Source organism: Dipodomys merriami, unplaced genomic scaffold (genome assembly GCF_024711535.1).
Source record: "Dipodomys merriami isolate MVZ:Mamm:240054 unplaced genomic scaffold, mDipMer1.0.p SCAF_22, whole genome shotgun sequence".
In the NCBI taxonomy this organism is placed as follows: domain Eukaryota; kingdom Metazoa; phylum Chordata; class Mammalia; order Rodentia; family Heteromyidae; genus Dipodomys; species Dipodomys merriami.
In genome coordinates, this window is record NW_027203604.1 from 5,955,530 (window position 1) to 5,975,000 (window position 19,471).

Genomic DNA, 19,471 nt, shown 5'->3' on the forward strand with positions numbered 1-19,471 from the left:
TTGACTCGATGTCTGTACAGAAAAATAATCTAAAGAATTTATATTTCAGGGCTGGGAAGGTGGCTCAGTGGTAGAGCGCTTGCCTTGCATGCCTGAGGCCCTGAGTTCGATTCCTCAGCACCACATAAGCAAAAAGTAAAAAGCCGGAAGTGGTGCTGTGGCTCAAGTGGTAGAGTGCTAGCCTTGAGCTGAAGAGCTGAGGGACAACGCCCAGGCCCAGAGTTCAGGCCCCAGGACTGGACCAAAAAAAAAAAAAAAAAAAAGTATATTTCAAGAAGACCTCTTAGGGGGAATATCTGATCTCTCCCTAAATCTACAAAGCCACCAGCAAGTTTCACAAAGACTAGCAGCTTTAGTGTTTTTTCTGCCAGCAGTTTTGGTTATATATATATATACATACATATATATATATATATATATATATACATACATATAATGTTTTTATGAAAAGAATATCTTTGTTTCTTCAAAATTTCATCTGCTCTGAGGACTTACTCTTGAAAAGGGATATATAACCTTTTGTTTCTGACCTATAATTGCTGAGGCAACCAGTTGTGATGACATAGTCCAAGGATTATAATTTTTGTTAAAGAATAAACAAATGAGCTCTGTGAAATAAAGACACTCATTTCTCCCAAATACTCCAAAGACTACAGAAGACCAAACTGAAAACAATTAGTTATATATCAGATCATTTGTAAAAGCATTAGTGCCTGATTTGGGAGATGTCTTTGTCCTTTCCAGTTTTCTATTCAAATCATCTCATGGCACCAAGCAGTTACAACATTCTTACTATGTTCTGGGTACTTTGTTAAACTCTGGGAGTACAAAGATGAATAATTCATAAACATTGCCCTTGAATTCATAGTGTAATGATTCCTTTACTAGCCAAACTGTAGTCCAAAGGCTTAGTAATTAGATGCCTTTAATATTCAAAATATAGTGTAGCCCTGGATTTTACTTTAATATAACAGAACTTGAAACTTTGTTTTTATTAATCATAGCTAGTATGTGAAGGGAACTGGGCTATTATTTTCTGACATTTAATCAAAGATTTAAAAATCCAGCAAGTCTTCCCTTGGAGTACTGACTTTGTAAGATCAGAACTTCAACGTCTGTATTTGCTATATTTGCTATATTTGGGGGCAGGAAAACAAATCCTTTAAATTCTTAGTCTTTTGGATCTACCTTGGGGTGGGAGGAAAAACACTTGTATTTCCCTTACTCAGATTCTGTTACTAGAGGGTATGTAAAACAAGATTAGGGTGGAGCATGTGACTTTATTATATTTCCTTGGGCAGAGTTTCTTAATGTTTCTTAAAGCCACATGAGCAAGTAATAGGCAAAGTATTTTGTGCACGCATAATGCTTCTAGCTGGATAAAATACATGTCTGAAGAAATACATGTGTAATTCCAAAGTATCATACGGGCCTTTCTGTGTTCTTCTCATACCATAAATTGCTGGTTAAGGTTCTTTACTTATGTGTAAGTAACAAGAGGATCTATACTGGAATGAGAGGATCAGTCTTTTAGAAGAGCCCATATGGTTGCTACTTAGCCCCTATTTGTATTTCAAAAATTGTCAAAACTCTTTGTACTATATTTGCTGGCCTCTTAAAGGAAAGTTTTATACTTACTCACCATTAGACTTACTCTGTGCAATAAAAACAAGCACTATTATATAACAACTTTCCTTAATGAATAACATCTTAAAATTCAGATAAAATTATTTGTCTTTCCTAAAATGAAGTACTGTCTGCTTTTGTTGCCTATCATGATTAATAATACTTTTCAATTTTTAAAAAAATAGAGTCATTTTACAGTAACATTATCACAAGTAGGCATATATAAGCCTCATAGGCAGTTTATATAAATATTCCAATGCTTCCAATGCTGGTTCTGAGAAGGGCTATTTTTAAGATTCTAACATAACCTAGGCCTTGCTTTTACAAAGTAAATGACTGCAGCTTACCCAGTGGAACACTTCCAGTGGCACTGATCATCAGCATGAGCATTGTAAAGTTGCTGTTTTTATAACTATCAACATTTGTAGGAAAGAAATTCTGAGGAATGTATCACTCTGTTACTCTTAGGTTTGCAATCTTTGTGCACATTTTAAGACTTGGTATGAAGGTATAATTACCATTGAAACAAGTTTCCCAGGTTCTAAAGACTGCATGGAAATTGGGACAAAAATCTGAAATTGTTGAATATGCTTTACATATTTTATATGCACCTGAACTGGTTTAGCCATTTTGAAGTCTACAATGATGCCTAGTAAGGTTTATTTCTGTTCAGACGTTAGTAATAGAGTTTGGGAAATCAGGAATCAGTAAATGAAATGACAACTTTTAATAATACCTTCAACAACTCTATAAGAAGAAATACCAGCCTAACTATAGCTAATTGTCAAATAGACACACTGATGCATGGCAGTCAGCACACATGGAAATGTTTGTGAAAGATCTCAAGGCAGAAGTAAATTGGGAAATTGGAATTCTAGCCGAACCTTGAAGGAGTTAGAAAAACAGAACAGATATGAAGGTCTTTCAAGCTAGACAAAAAATATTCCAATGTGAAGAAGTAAAATTTGATTGCCTTTGATATGGACAGGGAAAAACAGAGTCAAATGCTAGAATTTAGCATTGTTCATTAAAATTGATTATAACCACTGCAGCATTAATACTGAGGCGATGTGCAACCTGAGGCACACCACTGCATGGCAAACCATGACTTAAAAGGACTTGCAACAAGCAACAGAACATAAAACAAGTATGCCAGATAGGCAGACACAGAATGCTATAGGTTTTCAAAGACAAGATCACCTAAAGAATTCATTAAGCCACTCAAAGACACTCTAGCTAGTCTTCAAAGTTTCCATGAGTATGTATTTCTGGGTTAAAATTGTGGTTGTTATTTCTACTTGTCCCTTTTCACACATAAATATGACAATGGTACATGTTTTTGTTGTATTCTGTTTAATACCTACTGTACTCCCTTAATATAAACCTGCTTCTTTTGCTGGAAAATTACATTGTGAGCATGTATCCATCTATCTCCAAAGAGATGAGGATGGTAATACAGGATTAAAATGGTATAATTTGTGTTTAGATTCAGTAAACTATGGTTATGTGGTGAAGCATTCCAGTTCTTTGTCAATGACAGTTTTATTGAAGACAAGCTTTCAGAGGGATTGGACTGGAAAGCCTATTAAAGTGCTATCCATTAAACCATTAGACTGTCATTAAAACTGTTAGGGCAAACTTGTTATTCAGGAGTTATTGGTCTCTCACCATTCTCAGTCCTTCCTGCCAATACTATATGCATTTTGTCCCTTCAGTGTCAAAGGGTGAGTGTGTCTCACCCTCCTGTCTTTCCCTGCAGAATCTGTAACAGGTGGGAGATATACAGAAGAAGAAGAAGGAGACATCGGTGGATAGACATGTAGGAGAGATGGAGATGATTTGTCTTTTTGCTCCTAATTATGTAGGGTTAGGATTATACTTAAGATTTCATATTTTGAATTCGATTTTTTTAATGGGCTAAAATTCTAACCATGTAAGCTATAGCTTTTCTTTGGAAATGCAAAGGACAATGGTATGAATGCATCATCATATCTAAACTGACTGAGACATTTGGAATTTAATCATTTTTTCTTAATTATACATGGTTTAGAAACAAAGCAGTTATGCCGGGCGTCCGTGGCTCACGCCTGTAATCATAGCTACTCAGGAGGCTGAGATCTGAGGATTGCAGCAGGAACATCCATGAGACTTTTATCTCCAATAAACCAATAGAAAACCAGAAGTGGCGCTTTGGCTCAAGCGGTAGAGCACTCGCCTTGAGCTGAAGAGCACAGGGAGAGTGCCCAAGCCCAGAGTTCAAGCCCCACAACTTACAAAAAGAAAAAAAGAAACAAAGCAGTAAATTTTATTATTATAATTTGTTTTATATGTATATGTATATATATATATGTGTGTATATACATATATTTACATATATACATATAAATAACATATAAATACAAATATACACACTAGAGTGTAGACCTTTAGAGATCACATTTCAAAGTCAAAACCTCTGGATCTTTGAGCACCTCTGATTTGTATAACAGCAGGGTGACTCAAGGAAAGCCTCATAGCTCCTCTAAACCTCTTCTAGTTCATCTGTGCTGTGGACATATTTGCCTCTCACCTCGTTTTGAGAATTAAGTCAGATTCAACACATAGTGCTGATATGCTCATTACTGTCACCACCATCTCCATCATCAGCATAAGAAGCAATTTAGATCAATCCTATCCTGCTATTCTTTGGTAACTTTTTCCCCTTTATTGAGATTAAGTGATTACATAAATTTCACAAATTTCACAGTGAGATAGTGATAGTTAAAGTCTCAAACACATTTTAACCTTCATGAGGCACATTGTCATTATCATGGTCTATAAAGCTTATGGATTCTACAAACTTTGACCCTACAGCTACTTTTTTGAAATCAGGAGATATGTACATTTCTTCCTTTTGCTTAGTGTAAGCTGTTCCCTCTTTCTTTTTCATTCTTTTCCCTCCCATCGCTGCCCTTGAGATGCCTAGGTCACTTTCTTCTTTGGTAACTTTGGAGGAAGATGAGTCAGCCTGTGTTGGCTCTTCCATATTCATGCTACAGTCTAAATCTACACTAAGTGTAGATTTAAGGTTTGAAAAAAATTACAGTGTACATGGTTGAGTCTTGTGATTTGTTCCCGATGCTTGTAAGAAAACAGCAAGAAGTGGAATGTGCAATGGTGATATGTGTTGAAACTCATCTTACTTTGGAGAATAGTGTAGTGCTCATAAATAACTAAAGAGCATGGACAAACACAAAGGAAGAAGTCAAAGTCATGAGCACTCACAGACCAGAGATAAGTGCTATTGTCATTGTGTAAGGAGTGCATGTATATATGTATGTGTATAAGTTTATAGCCATACATCTATACAGTATGAGTGTATATCTATTTCAACCAAAGTACTGTTTTATAAGCCCTTTAACTGAACAGTAAAAGTGTAAGTAGTTTCAATTTTATTAGTTGAACAGTTTTTCAAACTGTTAGCCATGTAAGCAGTCTGCTCTTGTAATAAGATTAAAGCTCTACCCAATCTTTTACTGCTATAGATTATTCTCCAGAGTTCTCCTCTATGTTTATTCAGACAAAAGCCTTGCTTTTGAATTCCAAAATTTCCAGGGCATTTAGTTTCTGCTAATGTCCGAAGATTAGCTTGATGACGTAGATAAATAGATGCCTAGATTCGTTTTGAAGAAGATGTACAATGGAAGATTTACTAACTCCAGACCAGAAAATAAGCTGTATCTGCTCACTTTATTCCAGAACCAGATCCTTAGTTTTGTAAACACGAATGAGAACTGGATTCTGAGGACATCAGCCCATTAGTTGTATGCTAGCAGGGTCATCTTAATAAGCTGTCATGGTTTTGAAAGGCGTAGATATCCATTGCTCTTCTACTCTGGGCCACCGTTTTCTATGTGTCTTTGTTTAAAATCAGGTTAGGTGCATTCTATTCATAAACTACTTGTTTAAATGGCAATGCCTTGGTACAGTTACTTAAAGATAATTTTTTTAAAAAAACAAGTTAGATCTCTTTGCTTATATAAAAAATCATTTAACGTCCTACTGAACTAGCATTCTAAAATGTGAAGATTTATCTTTGATGTTTACCTAAGGTAGCTAAGGAGCTGGTATTTCAGGACAATAATCATTCAACAGTCATAAAATAATTCAAGTTATTTTCATTCATAAACTCACTTTCCTTTTAAATCTATCGTCTACTTCTTTTTTGTTGCTGGTGGTGGTGGTGGTGGTTGTGGGGCTTGAACTCTGGGCCTGGGCACTGTCCCTTAGCTCTTCAGCTCATGGTGAGTGCTCTACCACTTGAGACACATCTCCACTTCTATGTTTCTGGTGGTTTATTGGACATCAGAGTCTCATGGGCTTTCCTGCCCATGCTGGCTTTGAATGGTGGTTCTCAGATCTCAGCCTCCTGAGTAGCTAGGATTACAGGTGTGAGCAACTGGCGCCCAGCCTGCTAGTTCTTTTTTACTGAATAGTCAGGGCTTCAATATCAAATGAAAAAGAAGAAACAAAAAACCCCAAGTAAATGTGGTTACAAAGTACAAAATACATGTTTTCATGTTTGCTAGAATAGTAGAGGCTCAAAATCAGATGGATAAAATTGTTACATAAGAAATTCAATAACAAAAATGTATTTCTTGCCTAGATTAAGGGCAATGTTTATCTGGCATGCTTCCAGAATAGATGCAATTGGCATTAAGGGGAAAACAAACCTTGTTTACATTCTATCATTGTGGGAATCAGAGATGTTCCAGCGTAAGGCATTGAGTAAAAGTTGGAGGTGCAAAAATGTCTATCACTCTCTTGGTGACAACTTTGCATTAGGTAGTTTACACTTAATACTCATGGCTACACTGCTATGTCAGCAGTAACGAAGAGTGAAAAGAAATTAAGACATTTACTCTATTAGTTTTGTATCAAAACCTGGTGCTCTGATATCCAAAAAAAAAGAAAGGATACAATGGGAAATTAATTTTATGATGCACATCAGTTATATTTAATAGAAACTTTTGTTTTCAGTTGTAGATAATTGAATCCTCTAATATTCTTGAGTGTGCAACCTCTTTTACTTACTATATGTCATAGTATCTCAATGATTTACTAATCAACTTATTTGTATTTATAAATCATTATAATTTTTACCAACTCATCAATTAATTGTATCATTTTAAATCAGATAAATTTAATACATTTGTAATAACATTATCCTTCCCCAAGCTACCTGAGCACCTGAAAAATTTTAATTCCTTCTGCATTTCCAAATAACATTTGAAATCCTACATTGATTAGTGTCCAAACAGTAGAACTTAAGTAAAATAATGTAATATAAAAATGCAAACCTGGGCACGATAGTGCACTCCTGTAATCTCATCTACTCAGAAGGTAGAGTAAGGAAAATCATGAGTTTGAAGTTAGCTGGGGAAAAATGGGAAGGGAAATGTCCTCTTAAAGTCAAAGTAAAAACAAAGTTGTGAGAGTATGAATGAGTGATAAAGCTCTTGTATATATTGCGACAATGAGATGTGCAAGACGCTATGTAGAAAAATGACCTTTACAATTTAGGCGAGGGGGGTATAGTTGTGGAGATGGGGGGAAAAACAAAGGAGGAGGCAACAGTGCTTGAGAAGAAATGTACTCATTACTTGCTCATGTAATTGTAACCACTTTGTACAGTATTTTCACAATAAAAACTTATTAAAATGCTCTTGTACATCAGGTGAAGGTTTTGGGTTTAATCCCTATTAAATAGAGAAGAGAGAAGAGAGAGGGGAGAGAGAGAATTTTAAACTTTAAATTTCTAGCACTTGATGTTTTATTTTTTTTTTAATGGGCAGTAATTTGAGTGGATTCTCTGACAAAAAAAAAATCAGTGTTTTTGTTGCCATTGCTGTTTTTCTTTTTTTTAATCATTTTGGATTTGTGGCACATTAAGATATTTCATTTTATATTTAGGATTAAAATGTACCCTCATGGAAATTATCCCTAGTTCCATGAAAGTATTTATTAAATGTCTCAAACCAGGAGCTGGTGGCTCACACATGGAACCCTAGCTAAGTCAGGAGGCTGGGATGTGACGATCACTGTTCAAAGCCAGCCTGGGCAGGACAGTCTGTAAGAATCTTTTTTTTTGCGAGGGGGGCCCGGTCGTGGGGCCTGAACTCTGGGCCTGGGCACTGTCCCTCAGCTCTTCAGCTCAAGGCTAGTGCTCTACCACTTGAGCCATAGGCTAGGCTTCGGTGCTGTCCCTGAACTCTGCAGCTCAAAGCAAGCCTTCATCTACTTGAACCACAGCACCATTTCTGGTTTTCTGGTGGTTTATTGGAAATAAGAGTCTCACAGACTTTACTGCCCAGTCTGGCTTTGAACCACGATTCTCAGATCTTACCCTTGTGAGTAGCTAGGACTACAGGTGTGAGCCTCCTGAGCCTGGCTAGAGTTTTAAATCAAAACATTCAAGACTGTATAAAGTTGATGTGATTTTATCCCATGGAGACAAAAATCTGATTGAAACATTTTTTGTTAGCTTTGATGAGCAAGGTATATTTATCAATTCCATTGTAGGCAAAGACAGTACTTCCAAATCTATGCATTTGTTCACATCTGGCATGTTAGAAAATTTGTGTCATTTCTTTGCACCGTAATGATAGCCTGGATCAGAGATGCTCCATACAGGAAAAGACTGAATAAGGTTTGGTAACCAACTGAATAAAGCAAAATAAAAGAAAATGAGAATACAACCTGACATGTGGGTAACATTAATAGGCAAAAACAATCAGATGCAGTTCCATGGCCTGCCATAGCTAAACCAAGTGCAAAGAGAAACCTCATACCCTGTTCTGACTTGCAGACATTTCTCAACATTGCTTTCACCCCAGTCTCACTTTCCAGTCTATGGTAGGAGTCAGGATCTTCTTTTTGAAGAAAGTGCTCTTTATGCAAATTACAGGTCTTAGCTAATTGTGGAAAACATAGGCCTTCCCTCCTATGAAAATATGGGTCTTTTTCAAGTAGATACATATTAATTTACCATTTTAAAACAGAGACGAGACAAGAAAAAGAGAGTGGGGAAGGAGGGAGGCGGAGATAAAGATTGAGAGAGAAAGAGATAAAAGGAAGTGGGGCAAGCATGAATATGAATGAGTGAAAAGAAAAAATGGCTCACTACAGAAATACACAATGCCAGATTGTTCTTCAAAATTTTAGAAAGTACATGAGAAAATCTGAGGGTGCACCACACTAAGAAGGAGCCGAGTAAGTCTTCTGTTGTGGAACTATATGGAAAGATAGAATTTCTCTACAAGTTAAGGGCATTAAAAGTTCAATTCCCATAAAAGGATGGTTTGCCACATAGTCTGGCCAGGGAAATAGTTGGCTATTCCTTCTATATAATTAAATTTTTGTTAGTTGTTTCAAAAACACACACACAAAAACAAAACAAAAAAAACAGATTCATCCTGTTTTTGAGGGTTTCTTTTGATGAGCTCTAAAGGAATCTTTTGAGGTTTTTCTTGTGGTGAGATGGAGTAGAACACAGACTATTGTGTGGTGTGTTTTGTATGTGAAGAATATTTTTCAAAAAAATGTTGAATTTAGTGGAACTGTTAAATGACCTTCTTTTACAATGATTACTTCAGCACTATTATAAAATGTAGTTTTACTCAATGATTATCATCTAATGTGTGTAATTATGATTACTCTGTTCTGCATTTAGAATTATACAAATCAAGCCAGGTGCAGGTGATTCCTGCCTGTAATCCTTGTTACTCAGGAGGCTGAGATCTGAGGATAGTGGGTCAAAGCCAGCCCAGGCAGGAAAGTCTGTGAGATTCTTATCTCCAGTTAACCACCAGAAAACAGGAAGTGGTGTTGTGGCTCAAGTGGTAAAGCTCAGGGACAGCCCCAGGTGCAATTGAGACTTTTCTTTCCAGCCTTACTTGAATTGTTTCAATAGAATGACTAAAGGGCAAGTGTGAAACAGGTAATTTCCAGTTTAGCAAGAGAGCAAGTATGGCATGGCCTCGGGGGTCTCAGCCATGGGGACTGGAATGTTTTGTCCCTAAACCCAGTTTCTCTATCTACTATCTGTGGAAATGGGAGAGTGAGAAATTTCACTTTAGTGCATCTCAGTTTTTCCATCTTCAATACTGCAGTGATCGTGGTAACCACTTCTAGGATTTTTATGAAGATGGAATGAATTAGTATATGACATGTATAGACAAAATGGACTTCAAAAATAATATTTAAATGTTGCAACTATTAGATGGAACTATTTATCTTAATTCTTACTTTTCAAATCAAACACACATGGCAAAATTATAAATCTATCTGATGACATTACTTTTCTTCTTTCCTAAGAGAGTTAGGGTTCTAATTGATTAAGAAGAGATTAAACCTTTCTGGCCTACTTTAAGACTTACATGTAAAGTACTGACATTAGCAAGTGTCTGTTTGAGACTTTCTCTTTCCTTTTTAAACTACTCACAAAGAAGATTTTTCCTTCTATCTGTTCATTATTTTTCCTCAGTGAGGCAAAGCTAGAATTGAACATCTGTTAGTGTTACAATGACTTAGTCAAAAGCCACAGTAGAGGCAGGCAATTTAGTATGAAATGTGCAGACAGAGCTGGAAATACTTTCTAGCTTGGTAAAGTTTTTTTATTTTTTAAAGAGTATATCCAGGATCTGTCTTTCAAGGGACTTGTTGACTGACTGGATAAACAAACACAAATATGAACCAGTACCTGTGTTTATAAATTATGTACAAATTTTTCATCGTGTAGGATAAATCTGGTAATCAACTTTAGGTTGAATAAACATATTTTACTCTTTGCCAGCTTGCAAAATTCTCCTCAAATGAGCCTGAAGAAATCCTAACCAGGACTCTAGCTCAGGAAAGCAGTATGTTGGCTTGAAGAGCTGAAAAGACGTGATTATCAAACAGAAGGTTGTTTGGGTAGATGAAGCCAGGTGATGAAAAAAGAGTAGAGACAAGATTGTGAAAAATGCAAAGAAAGTATTAATTTTAGTCCATTGGGCAGAGTGCTTATTTTAAATTGCTTTGTAAAACAGTTGAGTGCCCCCAGCTTGATTTTATATTAGGAAGATGAATAGTCATAGTAGACTAGCCAAAATTTGAGGTAAAGGGGAAATCACTTCCAGTTTTAGTCAAGATCTGGATTTTCCTTCTCTGTGTCAGACATTTCTCCAACCTCAAGAACCAGCAACAAAGAAGCCAAGGACAAAAGAAGGCAAAGCAGTACCCCATCTCTGGCCCCTAAGTAAGGTCTACAGAGTGAGTTTTAAGAATTAGGGTCTTAGTCATCAATGATATAGCTGGCTTATTTAGTTGGATAGTAGAAATGTGATTTCCTTCAATGAGTCTTTTTTTGTGGGGGGAAAGGGGAAGTAAACTTAGTACACCTCAACAACTTTCAGGATTTATTTTTTTTTACTGAGTTTTCTGCTCTCAGCATTCTGACAAGCTCGAAAAACAATGACCTGTGCTGTGTATCGTTAAATGTTTAGTCAGACAGATAGATACAGATGGATGAGTGCTGTGTTGCACAAAGACAAGTCAGCATTATTTAATCAATGTTTGTTTGATCCGTGTAAAACAAGTATAAATGTAAGCTGCAGCCCATCTGTTTCATCATCCATGTGAAGCCAACCTCATTTTTAAAACTTGATTTCTTATATAATTGTCCTAGAATGACACAGGATGGTAAGTTGGGAAGAAATATCACTCACATTGGCTAGGTAAAGGATGGTCCTGGAGAGAAGGGTTTTGTAGGTTGGCCTTCTCCATATTTTAGTGGCATTCTGGCCAGTGTTAACAAAGCATCATGACTTTGTAATTACCAGCTGGTAATTACAAGCTGAACTTTAAACTCCTACAAACATGAGTTTGAGACTAGCTATGCAAATTTAGGCAAATGACTTAACCACTAAGTTAGCACTGTGCCTGCCATAAAGAAGGCGATCAGTAAGATTTATCGCATTTATCTTTCTTTACTTTCATTTCCTCAGCAGCCAAATGAAAAGTAAATAGAATGCCTAACCTCTTAACCATCGAAAAACATAAATCACACTGCATATACATAAAGCGTAATGAATGACCTGGCACCTAGTATAACTATCCTGCTACTTAGTCTCATGGAGCGTTCTTGAAAGCCTAAACATATTAACATACTGCTCATTTTTCCATGTGGCACCCTGCTCATTTTTCCATTACCAGTTTTAAAAATCTTCAGTGTAGCTAGCAAATAGAGAAAAGGGGGCTAAAGGTAGGGATCAAATAGTCTAGGTTATGGTGGGGAACAAGAGACAAGAGACCTGCTCCCAGCCCAGGGCGGAGCCCTAGGTCTGGTTGTCCCTTGGCAGGTGACTGACCCTCCTGCAGCCCAAAAAAAGTAGGAGAACTCTGATCCAATAAACATATTGTGAGATGATTTCAACCCTTGTAAGACTGAGATAAGGTACCAGTGTAGCAATTACTACAGAGGTCTGAGAATATGTGGCAAGAGCAGAAAGAAGCATGAGTTAGTGAACAGTGTCTTTGACGTAGTAAATGAAGCCCCGCTATCACAATGACACACACCACCATTGTATACAGAGGTAAGGATCTTAGTCTGGGTAACAGCAAGGCTGTTAGAGGAAATAATGTCCTTCTTCAAAGCACTGTATATCTGTGAGCTTAGTAGCTTCTTAGAATATTTGAAATAATAATGTGTAAGAGGCTGGTGTAGCCATTAATGTTCCTCAGGAGAAAAGGAGTATCAGTATTATTTATCATTTCAGCTTTATATACTTAATTACTATGCCATATGGTAATGAGTGTTAGGTACTAAGATTTTTGATACAGTTGTTTATTGCAGTTCCCTAAGTTTGTTCTCTAACTTTCATGTTACATACAGTTTCTCATCGTGAACTTTTTTCAAGAACATTTAATCATAGGTTCTAATTTTTTTTTAATCTTTTATTAAGCCATGCGCTAAGCCAGCTACAAGTATACATGAGAAGATGGCTACAAATATGTAAGTAGGATTGTGAGGAAGGATTTTATAACTCAACTCTTAACTTACCTAGAGCCAGGAACAGTTCTTAAACAGGAACCTAGTCTGCACCGGTGCTTAAAAACCAGCATTGACATTGATGCGTCGAATAGCTTGGAAAAAATAGAGGAAGGATTTCTGTCAGACTGCAGATATTTGAAAGTCTGGATTGGAAATGTCAGTTGGGAGTCCAGAGATGAATGTGAAAGATTTTAAAGGTGGCTCTTGGTCACCAAAAGAACCGTTATAAGTAGACAAGGCTCAAGGATGAATTGAAGGCTTCTTCTCTGTCTTCTGAGTGCTTCAGTTTTTTTTAAGCCCTTCCAATATTTGGAGAGGATTATGCTGATCAAGGAAATAAACACATCTCCCTGAAAAAACATACTAGAAAGTCCTTTAATAATGTTATTCTTTAGACCACAATAGCATTGTTCTTTAGGTTTTACTATCACTATTCTTTAAATTCAAGAGTCATTGATTGTTTTTGAAGACCACTGAATGATTGATTCTTATATCTGGATTTCCACAAGTGAGATAATAAAAGGAAGCTGCGGGCTGGGAAGTTGGCTCAGTGGCAGAGCGCTTGCCTTGCATGCCTAAGGCCCTGGGTTCCATTCCTCAGCACCACATACGCAAAAAGAAAAAAGCCGGAAGTGGTGCTGTGGCTCAAGTGGTAGAGCGCTAGCTTTGAGCTGAAGAGCTGAGGGACAGCGCTCAGGCCCAGAGTTTAGGCCCCACGACCGGATCCAAAAACAAAAACAAAAAAAAAGAAAGAAAGGAAGCTGCATATTCCATAATAAATGAGAAGCTATAAAATCTACTGCTGAAATTTTCAGCAGGTTTGGGACTATGCAAAACTCTTATCTTGAATGGCTTGAGAGTTTTTCCATTATGCAGAACTCTTTTTTTTATTTTAATTTTAATTTTTGCCAGTCCTCAGGCTTGAACTCAGGGCTTGGATGTTGTCCCCAAGCCTCTTTGAACCACAGCATCACTTCTGGCTTTTTTCAAAACAGTTTGTTGTAGATAAGAGTCTCATGGACTTTCCTGCCTGGGTTGGCTTCAAACCACAATCCTCAGATTCAGCCTGCTAGGTAGCTAAGATTACACACATTAACCACCAGCGCCCAACTTTGATTCTGTCTTTTAACAGCATGTATTCATCTTTAATGTTGTGACAGGTGTTACATGTGTTCTACTTTCACATATAAATGCATGGAAAAACAACATCAAAATAACTCCAAAAATTTCCTTTAACTAGTTAAAATTCTTCACCTGGACACAAACCTATTTGAGTGTTATTTGTGAAAAGTTGATTGTGATCTTTTCAAATCATGTTTATATAATTACTTAACTCACATTGCCATATACCATGAAATGAGAAATGTTGAAATGATGTCTGCATCCTATGATGAAGGAAAATGTGTTTTCTTTACTGTAGCATTCATAGAAAGTAAAATATTCCCTCAAGTTTTGTAATCAAGCATGAATTTTATCTGAAAAATAATAGTTCAACTTAATTATAAACATATACATATGTATAATCTGTAATATTTACTTTAGATTGTAGAATAATTTGGGTGGACTAAAGATGTCAAATAAAAATATTTAAAATAGAGAATAAAGAGAAGTAAATTAGATAATAAAATGACAATCCATGATAAATGGAAAAGCTGTAATAATAAATAGAAACATCATTAGATTCTGTTCACCTTGGATTATAAATTTTCCCACCATGATGATTTTTTTGTTGTTGGTGATCATGTTGTTGGTGATTTTTTTGTTGGTGGTGGGGCTTGAACTCAGGCTCTGGGTGCTGTCTTTAAGCTCTTTTTTCCCCAAGGTTAGCACTCTACCACTTCCAGTTTTTGAGTGGTTGATGGGAGATAAGAGTCTCATGGGGACTTTTCTGCCTGCACTGGCTTCAAACCATGACTCTTGGATCTCAGCATCCTGAGTAGCTAGGATTAAAGGTGTTAGCCACTGGCCCCCCACACCATGATGAACTTTCAATGATTTGCTTCCTTATTGTTAACTATAGAATTTTATAAATTGTATACATAATACATATTAACATTTATATATATGAGTGTTATATGTATAGCATTTATATACATGTTTTGTAAAGATATATGTAATAATATAAAATTATATATATATATATATATATATATATATATATATATATATATATATATATATATATATAAACAGACATAGTCTTAAGTTCCCATGAAGCTGTAGCATATAATACAGAGCCAGCCATACAGCCCATATTCAGTGGAGCCTGTGAAAGACTTAAGTCAACTTAAGGACTGAGCTTAGGTCTAGATAAGAAAAACTAGGGAAGGGCTGGGAAGGTGGCTCAGTGGTAGAGCACTTGCCTTGCATGCATGAAGCCCTGGGTTTGATTCCTCAGCACCACATAAGCAAAAAGAAAAAAGCCGGAAGTGGTGCTGTGGCTCAAGTGGTAGAGCACTAGTCTTGATCTGAAGACCTGAGGGACAGCGCCCAGGCCCAGAGTTCAGGCTCCACGACCGGACCCAAAAAAAGAAAAAGAAAAAAAAAAAAAAAGAAAAACTAAGGAAGAGGAATAAAGGTAAAATAATGTTCAAAGAACCCAAAGAAATAACTAGCCAACATAACTCATAATCTAGAACAATAGAGAAGGAAGTAAATATACAAACCTGCTTTTCTAATGTTAATAGAATGTCTATATTGATTTTTATTCATCTGCATCAATGTTAGTGACTATTACTGTTTCTTACTATAATTAATCATTTTATGTTATCCTTTGTGACAGCTTCACAGAATCATCTTGATAGAATATGGCTTTAGAAATTTATTTTCAAATCATGTTTGTTACTTGGGATAAATGCCTATAATTCTGCAGTATCCGGTATTGATTTTGTGTGTGCTGTTTTTCTTTTAAAGTCAATTGACCCTGGCCAACAGTTCACATGGGAACATTCAAACTTGGAAGTAAATAAACCAAAGAACAGATATGCAAATGTAATTGCATATGATCATTCCCGGGTTCTCTTATCAGCAATAGAAGGTAAGGAAATGCTGCTGTTCTTTTTTATTTTTATTTTTGGTTGGTTGTGGGGCTTGAACTCTGGGCACTGGGTGCTGTCCCTTAGCTCTTCAGCTCAAGGCTAGTACTCTACACTTGAGCCACCACTTCCAATTTTCTGGTGATTAATTGGAGGTAAGAGTCTGGCGAATTTTCCTGCCTGGGCTGCCTTTGAATCGTGATCCTCAGATCTCAGCTTTCAGAGTAGCTACGATTACAGGCGTGAACCACCAGCACCCGGCTTTGCTGCTGTTCTTTATATCACTATTTCCAGAAGTTTAACTCTGCACATGAGACATTGCTATAACTAGGCCAATAAAAATAGTCACCAGTGAAAATAGTCACCTCGGATTCAGGCACTTTTTTCTTTCTCATACAAATACATCCCCTACTGAAGCCCAGTAGCTCTGTTACCAAATGATACATTGAGAGTACCAAAACAATAATGTTACCATACTGCCTTCCAAGAAAGAATCACCAAAATAATTGTTTTAGTGTTGAAAGCAAATTGAGGTTGACTTTACTGTTGGCGATTAATGATTGTGAATGAGTGGGTGATTGTCAGGAGAGACCCATAAACACATTGGTTATTTTAAAGCAGGGCAGGGAATTATTTGTAAGTAAATGTGGATATGCATTCAGAATAATTCAAAGCTTAGGCGTTAGGGATGCGGTGATTAATACTAATTAAGCTTCTTGGACATGCCCAATATATCAAATTTGTGAATTCCTCGGCAACCTGACAATTACAGGAAAGGAATGATTGTATTCCTAAAGGAAAAATGATGAGGGTTTACTCCTCAAACATACTGAGGTTAGGGATTTCTGAGAGTAGTTTTCAGTTACTTATATCCATCATAAATTAATTTGCCATATTGAAGCATCAAGAAGTCCATGTTCAGTGAGCATCGTTTTGCAAGGCTTTAGCCTATAGTAGCACATTAGATTGAAAAGTCCTTAAAATACCACTGAAATTTTTCCAGTGTCATACAAGCCAACATAGGCCAGCTCCTGTCTCATATTACATGCATTATCATTGTGTGTCTAGAAATACTCTGTAGTGTCTGCATGTTTGAAAATGCATTAAGTAATTTTAGCTTTAGACTCAGTCTATTTAAGGACTCTCTGGTTTAAATGTTTGCATCTATACTGGTTCATATGTCTCTTTCCTCAGTTTTGTTTTTTCCTGCTTCCTTAATCTATGATGGCTGAAACATTATCTCCTAACTCTGACCAGGTCCTTCCTGTCTCTTCTTTAGTGCCCAAATTTAATTTGAAAGCAAGACTCTCTTTAAAATTTTCCTAGTAAGCACCAAAATTAACAATAAATTTATCTCCTGATTTTGGGGAAATAGAGAAATCTTTTAGCATTTGAGCAAGCTCCTATCCACAGCTCTCTTGCTCCAAAATGACATTGTGTGATTTTTCATGATCAACTTATTCTGATGGTGGGAAAAATATTATAATCTCTTTTTCAGAAAACTATATATATACTAAGTATTCAAGAGTCAGCAGTCTCCCATAGTCTAAAAATTTATTAAACTCATCAAGCTTCACCATTGTTCTTTCAGGCAAGATTGTGTCAAGTAGATAACTGCTTCTTTTTGAGATGTCCTTCTAAACTACAATTGATATATGTGTGTTATTAGAATATAGGTTTTACATTTTAGCTCTGTGTTTCCAATTTTAAAATGTGAAATGAACTGAAAAGCAAGGATAAGATCACAAGTTCTCTGAGAGAAAATTGTAAGTAAACTTTCCAACTTAGAGAAAAACAGCCTAGGTGTCTCACCAAGTCATGGAATGGCACTAGATGGGATTTGATTTTTAGTAGCCCTTCTAAGAAATACTAATAGACTTCATTCCAGCCTACGGTGGGTCAAACTAATAGTTCCTGGAATGTTAAATTCCCAACTGACCCAGGCAGGCTAGAAAAGCATACCTTAGAGGTCAAAAGTATTTCATTAAACTTCCATGGACAGAGGATGAAGAGTCTTTGCAGTGAGTTGGTCTAGGGAGAGACTTAACCAAGTTCTAATCCCTTAACACTTCTACAAAAACTTGTGCTAGGATAAAAATAATTGTGCTTCTTGCCCTAGACATGACCTACTTTCAGCTATTAAAAGTGCATTCCTTTCCTAATAAACTATCCTGTCACTTATAAAATAAAATAAAATATAATGTAAAAAATAATTAGCAATTTATTATCCTGTCTTTTAAATTACCTCCAAAAGACAAAAGCAAATCACAGAGAACTCTTTTTTATCATTAGCAAAGCGAGGTAAATTACACAAATAAACTATTTTAATGTTATATATTTGAATATAAGATGAGAATATGTTTGGCATGATCTTGCCTGCTGGAAAGCCTGCTGGCTAGCCTTTTCTGTATTATAGTGTTATTTCCACTCAGAATTAGGTTGTTTAACACTACCACTTTCTCAACTTATGCCACTGTGTCATTATTTTTTTTAACCTGCTATTTCTCACACTGAACAGAGAAGTATGTTGAGAGTCCAAAACATAACTCCTTGTACCTTTATTATGATACTTAGAAATTTATGCTCATTTTATTCATACGCTATTTTTGTAATATAGAAGTGAAAGCACTTGACTCAGACTAAAACCTGCCTTTTATAGCTCAGTGCTCACTTATACACCCTAAATCTAGAGCTGACCTAGAAACCCAGTCTTTCCATTTGAAATCTTACACAAAAGGTTAGAAGCGTTTAATAGAAGTGTATGGGGTATGTAGAGAGCTTTCATCTAGATTACAACAATGAAGAGCATTTTATCTTACACTGAACCTTCAACACCCACATCTCAGTTATCCCAGAGACAATGCTGTCACCTGGAACCACACAACCAGCCACTAACTGAGGCTTTTTATAGAAACAGCTTTCATAATACCGAGCCATGGTTTTTCAGTATAATAGAATGTTAAGTGACTTCATGCACATTTATAAAACTTAAATTAAGGCTTAAGGTTTTAGTTTGGGTGTTTAGGTGTTTTTGTAATTCTTCCCTAATGAATCTAGTATCCTTTTTCATCTGATTTTTCAAAGGAGTTCATAGAGGTCTCCATTCGTGATGTCTTTATCTTTGTTTAATAAACTTTTACCTTTCTTCCATTTGGAATATGACAGGGAAATAGTCAGGAATTACTTGTGGGCACCAACTTGCTTATAAAATTTCTGGAGAGCGGTGTCATTTCATGACATGTTTTCCAAATCATGCTCATTTTATGAATGCTGAGAAAAATAGAGAATCAGTTGAAATGAGTCATGAAAAAAAAGGTTAAATTATAGGGTAACCAACATAAAAACACAATTAAATTTTTGACAAATTTATTGCCATTGGGATACCCTCAATGTTTAAGCAGTTCTTAAGAGAAAACAGTAATTACTGAACAAGAGAAGTGATAGGAGTTATTTTAATTATTTAAGATGAATATTTACAAATGAAGACAGAAAGGTGATGTTTGTCTTTATACAGAAAAAATATTAAGAATGTGTTTCATCCTATAAAATCCAAAGTTGTTCAGAAAGTGAACAAGTAAGTAGCTAAGAAACAAAGAAATCTAATGAGCTTAGCAAACTTGACTTCTCCAAGAATTCATTTTCTCAATTATTAGCTCTTTCATTTTTGACTTGTAAGAGTTACCTTTAAGTGGTTTTATGTTATTTTATTTACTACATATAAAGGTTTAATAAATAGGAA

At 36.0% G+C, this 19,471-nt stretch overlaps 1 protein-coding gene across 42 annotated transcripts in view; it reads left to right on the forward strand.

The window, feature by feature from the left end:
* Ptprd (protein tyrosine phosphatase receptor type D) overlaps window positions 1-19,471 on the forward strand; it is a 2,013,525-nt gene that overhangs the window by 1,916,336 nt on the left and 77,718 nt on the right. For all 42 annotated transcript variants that reach the window (XM_070033182.1, XM_070033181.1, XM_070033197.1 and 39 more), the window contains one exon: window positions 15,611-15,734. In XM_070033182.1, the coding sequence (XP_069889283.1) occupies window positions 15,611-15,734 (124 nt within the window). The remainder of the gene's footprint in view (window positions 1-15,610; window positions 15,735-19,471) is intronic.